General features: G+C 36.0%; 1 protein-coding gene across 4 annotated transcripts in view; it reads left to right on the top strand.

Annotated features, from left to right (window-relative positions):
* The window catches only part of RC3H2 (ring finger and CCCH-type domains 2), a 51542-nt gene extending 41710 nt beyond the window's left edge, over positions 1–9832 (top strand). For 3 of the 4 annotated variants that reach the window (XM_044264961.1, XM_044264962.1, XM_044264964.1), the window contains 8 exons: positions 1257–1403; positions 1729–1942; positions 2380–2464; positions 2735–2816; positions 2903–3037; positions 3568–3675; positions 3774–3922; positions 4503–9832. In XM_044264961.1, the coding sequence (XP_044120896.1) occupies positions 1257–1403; positions 1729–1942; positions 2380–2464; positions 2735–2816; positions 2903–3037; positions 3568–3675; positions 3774–3922; positions 4503–4698 (1116 nt within the window). In that variant the 3' untranslated portion in view covers positions 4699–9832. The remainder of the gene's footprint in view (positions 1–1256; positions 1404–1728; positions 1943–2379; positions 2465–2734; positions 2817–2902; positions 3038–3567; positions 3676–3773; positions 3923–4502) is intronic. The other variant, XM_044264963.1, reaches the window with a different exon arrangement.
* The last annotated feature ends 275 nt before the right edge of the window (positions 9833–10107 follow it).

Raw genomic sequence — 10107 nt, forward strand, 5'->3', positions numbered from 1 at the left:
CAGTGCCAATTATATACTCAGCCAGTCTTGTTTCATTTGTATCCCTTCTTCCCTCTGGATTATTTTGAAGTAATCCTAGACATCATATTTTCTTGTCCATAAATATTTCAATAAAACATTGAATTTTTAAACTAGATCCAAATTTCTCATCAAAGTTAGACTTTTTTAGGGTGCCTGGGTGGCTCGGTTGGTTAAGCATCTACCTTCAGCTCAGGTCATGATCTCAAGGTTCTGGGGGCGAGCCCCTTATTGGGCTCTCTGCTCAGTGGGAAGTCTGTTTCTCCGTCTGTCCTTCCCCCCCACTGTTCTTTCTCTCCAGTAAATAAATTTTTTAAAAAAATCTTTGAAAAAAACTTAGACTTCTTCAAAGCAGCTGAACATCTTGACAGCAGTGAGCAAGTTGCCACTTGCTTCATACAAAAATATATTTACACTTTTTTATATTATGCTTTAAGAAATAAGTATTTCCCTGAGGAGCCTGGCTGTAGAGCCTATGACTCTTGATCTTGGGGTCGTGAGTTCAAGCCCCATATTGGGGGTAGAGATTACTTAAAAAAAAAAAAAAAAAAAAAAAAAGTATCTTTTTGACACTCAGCTTTGCTGTTTCCCAGCAGTATGACTTCAGATAAGTAATTTAACCTTTTTTGGCCTTGACTTTCTGTATCTGTACAATCAGTAAACTAGATTTAGTAATTATTACAACTTTAAAATTTTGATCCTATAATAATTCTGACAGTCCCTTTAAAATTTGCCCACTTTTTCTTCTAATTCCAAAGAGCTGCCTTTGAGGTTTTTTGTTTTTTTAAATTTAATCCTGCATGGTTCATCAGTTATATTTCCATATTTTTAATGTTGGTCTCTTCTCAGGAGAATGATAAACTGGTACTACAGGCTGTGGTTTGTGTATGTGTTTTTTGCTTTTTTCAGTTTTTGGAGTACCTGGTCTATGTTTGAGTCATGCTGTAATTTTTTGTTGATTGGTTTTGACAGTAGCAGTCAGGGGTTTCTTATGAGTACTGAAAGGACACAGTAAAAAGAGAATTCATTCTCTTTTCTTCTAATGAATAATGTAAACACAAAGAGTATAGATACTACTTGTTACTTATGACAGTTTTTTATATTAATTATTGAAGGTTTAATTGTTCACTGTGAAGTCCTGTACTATTCTATAATTGTTACTTTGTATGAGTTACATGTTTGTAAGTTTAAGATTTATACTAATTAACTGTGCCTTTTTTTTTTTTTTTTTTAATCAGTTCTCTGAGAGTGTGAGTGGTACAAAATTTGAAGAAGATCATCTTTCTCACTATTCTCCTTGGTCTTGTGGCACCATAGGCTCCTGTATAAATGCCATCGATTCAGAGCCCAGAGATGTAATTGCTAATTCAAATGCTGTATTAATGGTATGATTTGGGGGGGCAGGAGGATATCATGCATGTTGACTCAAGTTTTAGAGTGATTGAGTGCTTTCTTCTTCATATTGTTGCTATATAACTCCTAAGTAGCAGAGTTACATTTAGGTAAGTCTGAGATAAATTGCATTTGATGTTTAAATTATTTGAGCATAGTTCAGTTGTTTAAAATAGATGTTGGACTACCACTGACATCTATAGCTAGTGTTAAATTTACCAGAAAACTTAATTACATGTCTTTTGAAAGCCTATATCTATGTTACTAACTGAAATAATTGCTAGCAGTCCCTTTATTGATTTTCTTTGGTTTATTTAGGACCTGGACAGTGGAGATGTTAAGAGAAGAGTGCATTTATTTGAAACCCAGAGAAGAACAAAAGAAGAAGACCCAATAATTCCATTTAGTGATGGACCTATCATCTCAAAATGGGGTGCAATTTCCAGATCTTCACGAACAGGTTACCATACCACAGATCCTGTCCAGGCCACTGCTTCCCAAGGAAGTGCCACTAAGCCTATCAGTGTATCAGGTAATCCCCCTTACTAATACTGATACGTTCTAACACTGTGCTTTTTAAACCTCATTTTGTGAGGTACAGAACATTTCCCTCCATTAATAATCACAGGAAGCTCAGATTTAAAGCATTTAGCCTGGAGAACATGGCTGGTTGGATAAAATAGGGATTTTTTTTTTTTTTTAAGATTTTATTTATTTGACAGAGAGAGAAAGAGTGAGAGCAGGAACATGAGCAGGGAGAGGGAGAAGCAGGCTTCTTGCCAGGCAAAGAGCCCGATGTGGGGCTCCATCCTAGGACCCTAGGATCATAACCTGAGCCAAAGGCAGATGCTTAACAACTGAGCCACCCAGGTGCCCCTAAAATAGGGATCTTTTCTTAAAAATATATGTTCATATTTATATACTAATTTTTCACTTTTGTGATCATTATTTTTTTCTGCATTTCTGTAGATTATGTTCCTTATGTCAATGCTGTTGATTCAAGGTGGAGTTCATATGGTAATGAGGCCACATCATCAGCACACTATATTGAACGGTAATTAGTTACTCTTAATTCTCCTGGATTCTCTTCTCAGACTGTATGTTCTCCTCAGAGTATAGTTCCTACCTCCCCAAATATTCATGAAGTATGCTCTGATGATTTTAGCTATATAACAAATTTCTGAAAAAAATAATTTACATTTGGAATGACAACTGAAACTCTCAGGGTTGATCTATTACTGAAAACATGCATGGCATATGGCCATATGGCTTTAGTTGCTTCATCAGTTTCTTTTTTATAACTGTAAACGTGTTTCCTTTAAAGGGACAGATTCATTGTTACTGATTTATCTGGTCATCGAAAGCATTCCAGTACTGGAGACCTTTTGAGCATTGAACTTCAGCAGGTAGGCTCTGTGTTGTTCAGCTTTGAGTTTTTAAAAAATAAAATGGTGGTTGGAAGCTGATTTTACTTCTTTTTTCTTTACTGTAGGCCAAGAGTAACTCACTGCTTCTTCAGAGGGAGGCCAATGCTCTGGCCATGCAACAGAAGTGGAATTCCCTGGATGAAGGCCGTCACCTTAGCTTAAATCTTCTAAGCAAGGAAATTGAACTGAGAAATGGAGAGGTAAAGAAACCGAACCTCCCACCTTCATACTTAATATATTGGCTTTTTGCTGTTGTGTTGGTTTCTGCCATTACTTAGTGCATGTTAGTGTGCCTTTTTCTGGTGGATGATTGCTTTGAAAACTCAGAATAGAAATAAAATTGTAGTACCAGATTATTTTATTATTCAATCAATTATTTCAATCTTTGGGATTCCTGGTTTGGTTTTTTTTTGTTTTGTTTTGTTTTGTTTTTTTTAAGATTTTATCTATTTGGGGCACCTGGGTGGCTCAGTGGGTTGAGCCGCTGCCTTCGTCTCAGGTCATGATCTCAGGGTCCTGGGATCGAGGCCCGCATCGGGCTCTCTGCTCAGCAGGGAGCCTGCTTCCTCCTCTCTCTCTGCCTGCCTCTCTGCCTACTTGTGATCTCTCTCTGTCAAATAAATAAATAAAATCTTTAAAAAAAAAAAAGGCGCCCCGGGATTCCTGTTTTAATCTAAAAGGGAACCCTCAGCTTCCATAGGTATAAAGTCATCATTTTTCTTAATTACAGAGTGATTATACAGAAGATACAAGCGATACTAAGCCTGATAGGGATATTGAGTTAGAGCTTTCGGCACTTGATACTGATGAACCTGATGGACAGGCTGAACAGATTGAAGTAAGTACCACAATTTATATATTGAGGAGGCTTTATTCCATTGGAAATGAAAGTACAAAGTGCCTTCATAGTGAAGGATTAATGTTTTATTTCCTTAGGAGATCCTGGACATACAGCTTGGTATCAGTTCTCAAAATGATCAGTTGCTGAATGGAACACCAGTGGAAAATGGGCATCCAGTCCAGCAGCACCAAAAGGAGCCGCTGGAGCAGAAGAGACAGAGTTTAGGTGAAGACCATGTGATTCTGTGAGTGTTAGACAGATAATTCCTCACCAATGGACATAGGCTGTGAATATTGAAAGAAAAACAGATACAGTATTAAATGCACTTTTGGCTTTATCCTATGTAATAGGACAATGACTGGGTCAGTCTGGATTTTTAGGAGAGAAGAGGTAAATTTGAATTAACAAAGTAGCCCATTTAAGTCGCCTGAAACTTGATTTTTGTTCGGTTAAAAGTTTGTCCCTGTGCTCCAACATCAGGCCTTACTTTCTCAGTCTGGTATGCAGCCTTCCAGATGGCAAAATGGAGAATTAAAACCTAGATGTAGGATTTCCCTTTTTAAAAATCATGTTAAGATATTCTTGGGTTTAATATTGCCATTTTATATAATTACTGCCAAGAAATATGGGTTAGTCTTGAACTTAATAGTGTGTTGGCCTTAAATTAACCAGTATTTTAATTTCTTCAATACGATTTTTGGAAAATGGGACTTTTTTTAGTGAGCGCTGATCCTTTTTAGTGATGAAGTATTAAGCATGTATGGTTATTCTTCAAGTTTTCACTTAAAGCTAATTTGTTGTCAATGTCATTTATTTTCTCCCAGGGAGGAGCAAAAAACAATTCTGCCGGTAACTTCTTGCTTTAGCCAGCCACTCCCAGTGCCCATTAGCAATGCAAGTTGCCTCCCCATCACCACGTCTGTCAGTGTTGGCAACCTCATTCTGAAAACTCATGTTATGTCTGAAGATAAAAACGACTTTTTAAAACCTGTTGCAAATGGGAAGATGGTTAACAGCTGAAAGGAGGTTCATCTTTCAAATTTGTGACCATACCATGGAAGCATTTACACTAGCTTTTTATATATATAATATATATTATATAATGTATATTTTTTTTAAAAAAAGATATTACTGGGGGCATCCATTTCCTGTGGACTCTTTGATACTTCAAGCCCTCTTGCATTAGCATTATGAAAAAAAAAGAAAATTTACTTTACTAGGGTAACACGTTCACTTTCCAGAAGTGATTGGAATTTGGACATTTAACTTAAGCTTCAAGCAGCTTTTTATGAGTTTGTAGCAATCCGGTGCAGTAACTGAGCCATTTCCTATTTTAAATGGCTTCTATAGAAAATTAACAACTCAGTTATTAAACTAGCAGGATCCTACAATGATACATCTAGTGAAAGTAGACTTAATTAACTTATTTATTTCTATTTTATGTTTTGCTGAGAGAAATTTCCATCTCATTCCAGCTGCTTTATCTTTTTCATGGGACTTTGCATGGATTTTTCTTTTTCTCTCTCTCTCTTTCTTTCTTCTTCTTTCCTTCCTTTCTTTTCTTTCTTTCTTTTTTTTTACTTTGAAGAGTGGAGTTAGACGTTCTTACCATAGAATTTTACAGGGTTATATACTAGCTTTCTTTACTGCATTATATGTAGGAGTGTGGTGCAGTGCTTTTATCTGTAGCATTGAAATTTTTTTTAATTTTCCATTTTTCAAGAATAGTTTCTGCTTTGTTAATATTTATACACAGGCTACTTGTTGAAGTAAGTAATTAAATATATAACCAAGTGCCTAAGTCTTTCAGCTGATGTACTAGATATTAAATTCTCCTAAGTTATGCAGAATCGTTTTTACAATTTTGATAAATTATGCACTAATGTAACGGCAGTTTTTTAAAATGCAGATTTAAGCCTGTACATTATTGAATCTGATGACTTGGCAAAAGAATCAGGTGCTTTCAGCTTTCTTGAGAAAACCCTGTATGTAGCGTTTGCACTGACTAACAAGATGGTATTACTGTTTTTTTTTTATTTAAACTAATTAATTTGGATGTTCATTGCAATATCTTAGTTAAATATTGTTTATTGTTACTTCACGTTGGGGTTTAATTTTCCTTATTTTCTGACTGTTAGGTTAATAAGACTTTGAACCATGTAATAATAGAACATTGGCTAACCTTTATTCATACTTAAAAACACAAATAATTTCTGCCCTGCTAAATGTGACTGAAAAGTGTTTGGACCTGGCATCTGGAAGTATGCAGTATGTTCAACCAGCCATGCCCCAGATTTTTGGGAGGTATATTACTAAAACCTAAATTTCAGTCAACATTTGGAAACAAAAGCCGGGCATTCCTTACTGGTGATCTTTCCTATAGTTTGTCTCTTTGTTCCCCCCCCCCTCAGTTTCTTTGAGATTAGTTTGACTTTTATTATTTTTTTAATTAACTTCTGTGAAGTTGTTTACTCTGAAAATTGTACTGGAATATTTTAAGCCAAGCTGATCTTTCACCAGGTGTACTGTATGTAAGGGCTTTTCCTGCTAGCAAGATGCTTAAACAGGATCATGTTATTGGTCGTCTGAGCTATTTAGTTGTTTTACAAAACCACAGCATTGTATCAGATAAGATTTTGATAAAAAGTTTTGTGCACATTTCCAGGGGCGGGAGGGTTGACATTTCCCTGAAATTTCTTGATCAGAATGAGTAAATACTGGTGTTTGATAACCTGTCTTAACGAACATGCTCATAAGGTGACTGATAAGTTGTAAATATACCTGAGAAACAAAGGGGTAGTTTTGATATTCTGGTGTCAGTATGGAAGATCTTACACATTTATTTAATATTCAGATGTATGAAGATGTTTGTTTGTAGCATAACAGCACAGTAGCCTTGACTTCGTTTCCTTCGGTTAGTACTGTACCTTTTTGCCATGGCCAGTGCTCCCTATCCCTACGAAGACATTTTATTTATTTCGCTCTGTAACCTGAAATGAATAGGAACAAGAGTTTTAAACCATGTTACATTAACTTATTTCTGACATTATAAATTAGCCTAGGATATTACAAGAACATGATTGTTATATAATTTATATCAGAACCCTTCTATAAATATGCGCTTATTACATTTAAAATGCTTCCAATGTACTTTATTTGCTGTTTGTATTTCCAAAAAGGATATGCAAACCAGTATGTCTATTTCATGGATATTTAAATAGTGAGATCTTCCATGTTGAAGGTAATGTATTTTTTTTTAAGATTTTAAAATTGCTATTTTGTTACAAAATAGAGACCTATTAACAGTTTGAGAGCTCCTTATGTGCCCTCAGGGAAAGAACCCTCTGTGCAACAGAACTACGCAAAACATCTTCAGCACGTTCTGAGGGTGAATATATTCTACATAAATTGATCTTGTGTATTTAACCTTATCTTTTTAATTTTAAAATTGAAATTTTGAAATTTGGTTGTGCTCTGCTGGAGGGGTTTGGGATAAACTGCTTAGGTGTTTGCCTACTTGTCCAGTGAAATTACATTTGCATCAGTATATGTATATACCTGCCAACTTTATTGGTATGTCTCAGAACATTTATATTAAAATAATGCTTATCTTGCAGCAGGTGATCCCATAAGACAATAACTCCCTGTTCTTAAAAACTTACTCTCGTTCTCACTAACAACATAGGAATTGTTTCTGTGTTGGGATTATTCTGTATTGCATCCTTTACCTGTGTAGTGGCCATCTTCTGTTTCTCACGGTGGGTTTCACATAAGGAAAGACATTGGTTCTCTGCCCCTTTAGAAGAAAGAGCAATTTTTCTGATCCTTCAAAAAGTTACTCCCTGATGTCATGGAGGGGAAAAAAAATTATAAATCAGACCGAGGATATGACTTTTTAAAATTGGGTGCATTCCCTGTCATTTGACCCTTTACCAACATGTTGTGATGTACAAATATTTGGAATCCGTATATAAGGCAATAGGAGAGGAAAAGTATGATGTTGGTAATTAAACTGAATATGGTGCCTGTGGTCTAATTAGGAAAAAGTAGTCTGAGGTCTGGAAAGTGGGAAAGTGGTGGGGTGTTTGTTTTACTTTTTGTGGTTTTGTTTTTCCGTTTCTAAGTCCCACTCTGGAGGCTGTGGGCCTCGTTCAGATTCTGTGAATGTAGCCTCAGTAGTTATCTTCTGTAGCGTGCAGTTCATTTTCTAAAACCTGAAAAAGTGATGTATGTATTTCATCTAGTTGGCACCTGAGCAGAGCAGATTCCCTTGCCTTTCCTGCCATGACTTCCTTTCAGTACCATCTGATAAGCCAGTGTCATGCATGGAGTTTGTGTGTTACAATCTGCAAGAGAAGGTAGTACTTCACTGGGTCAGTGGCACTGATTTTTTCCTAGTAGTTACTTACTCTCACAGAGGATAAAAGAAACCTCACGTCCTATACGAGAACTGAAATATCCCATTTGTATGGATCTAGTCACTTTCACTCAAATTTTGAGTTGATTCTAAGTATATAAAGCACATCCCAATTTTATATACTGCCTGGAGAAAATTACAGGATGCACAGCAATTTCTAGGAATTTAAAATGGGATCATTTAAACATTTGAAAACACTGTTTTAAAAACCATCTAGCTTGCTCTTGCATTTTAGATGTTAAAGCCCATGTTGTCTAGTTGACAGGAATGGAATTGTAATGATCAGATTCAGCATGTGATTTCAACTTTGAATCTGAGTATTTCTTCCCTAGCTTCTTTGTGTCGTTTTCTGAGCAGACCGTCACCAGTTATTGGTGACTGAGCAGTTAAAGGGAAAAGTTGCATTGCAACTATGTATTAGTTTCCTGGAAGAACTTTCCTTGTGTTTTAGTGATTGAAGAGTGTTGATGGGATCACTTACTGTAACTCCTTCATAAGAACCCCTTCTGCAAGCAGAACACAAATGAACTCGCTCAAGGAGTATCCCATTTTCTGGATAAATTGGATACATTTGCTAGTTATTCCTTTATACTAGCTAGCAGTTCCTTTGTATCCCTTTGCTGGCAAGGGAATACAAGGAGTCAAGGCCACTGATCAGAACACCCCACATTTGAGTGGAGTCTTATTTCTACTCCAAGAGCAGTTATTTCCCCCAATCTGAAATTGGCAACTTTTTTCTTTTTTTTTTTAAATAAAAATTCAAAAAATATCCTCAAACCAGTGGAACACAGACACTGGCTGCACTTAGTACTGCCAAAAGCCAAGGTCATTTGCATATATTCCATCAATCTGTCGAGAATTAGGCCTCACTTTATAACCCAAGGCATGGAAGTGCATGCATTCTCTTAGCTGGGCAAACAATTATACTGTAGTTGTGATACAACACATGTGGCTTCTATTTGTACTGCACATATCCACTGTACAGCCACTTGGGAGTATCGTGGTTAGCTTGCAGCAACTGCTGTCTGCATTTATACTGTTTATTGCATATTCTTTTCCCTGGAAGTGAAAGAGAAATGTTTTTCTTGTTGCATTGATTACATTTTATAAATTTGCTTAGCTGGAAAGTTTGGGAAAAGAGGCCTGTTTGTCAATTGTACAACCGATTGTGAAGCTCTAGTGTGAATATTTTTACGTCTGTATTAGACATTTTCTTTGCAAATCTATTGTTCGATTGAAATGTAAATGAAATTAAAGATGGTGTACACCCATCATGTAAAAAGCAGGCACCATCTCTAAGATGGATTTAATGCTCATTTTTAAGGCATATACTCAGCTTCTATTTAAAACTATAATTTAAAATAATTCTGTACAATGAAATGGGGAATATATATGGGAATAAATTCTATTCCACTTATTTCAATTTGAATTTCCAAATTGTAATGTTTCCCTTTGTGCTATAGGAATAGGATTAAATGGGGGAAGGCTAGGATTTATAAGGCCTGTATATGGGGGGAGGGCAGAGATGGAACAATGAGGGTTGTGATGATAGTGAATAGCAAAGAGTGAATTCTGTGTGTTTTTGCTGTAGCACTGAAGTGAAGAGATATTAGCTTTGGCTGTTCACAGAATAGAGCATCATGATTTTCAGTGTTTGAGAGAAAATTGATGGAAAAAGTTTGCAGTACTTGACATGTATTTGCATGCACAAAATAAAATTATTTGTCCACCTTAAAAGTTGTTTTAGTGTCAATATTAAGTTCATGGTGCATTTTAGTTATAGTTATATCCTTGGTATACTGTTTGGCTTAAATGAGCTACCAGGATACTCCTTGAGATTTAAATAATCACCTGCCTTGGGGTGCCTGGCTTGCTTAGTCGATAGAGCATGGGACTCTTGATCTTGGGGTTGTGAGTTCGAGCCCCCCACAGGAGGGGGGAGATTGTACTTAAAATTAAAAGGTTTTTTTTTTTTTCTTTTCTTTTTGAGATGTATTATTTGAGAGGTTGGG

The sequence above is a fragment of the Neovison vison genome, chromosome 9 (genome assembly GCF_020171115.1).
Source record: "Neovison vison isolate M4711 chromosome 9, ASM_NN_V1, whole genome shotgun sequence".
Classification (NCBI taxonomy): domain Eukaryota; kingdom Metazoa; phylum Chordata; class Mammalia; order Carnivora; family Mustelidae; genus Neogale; species Neogale vison.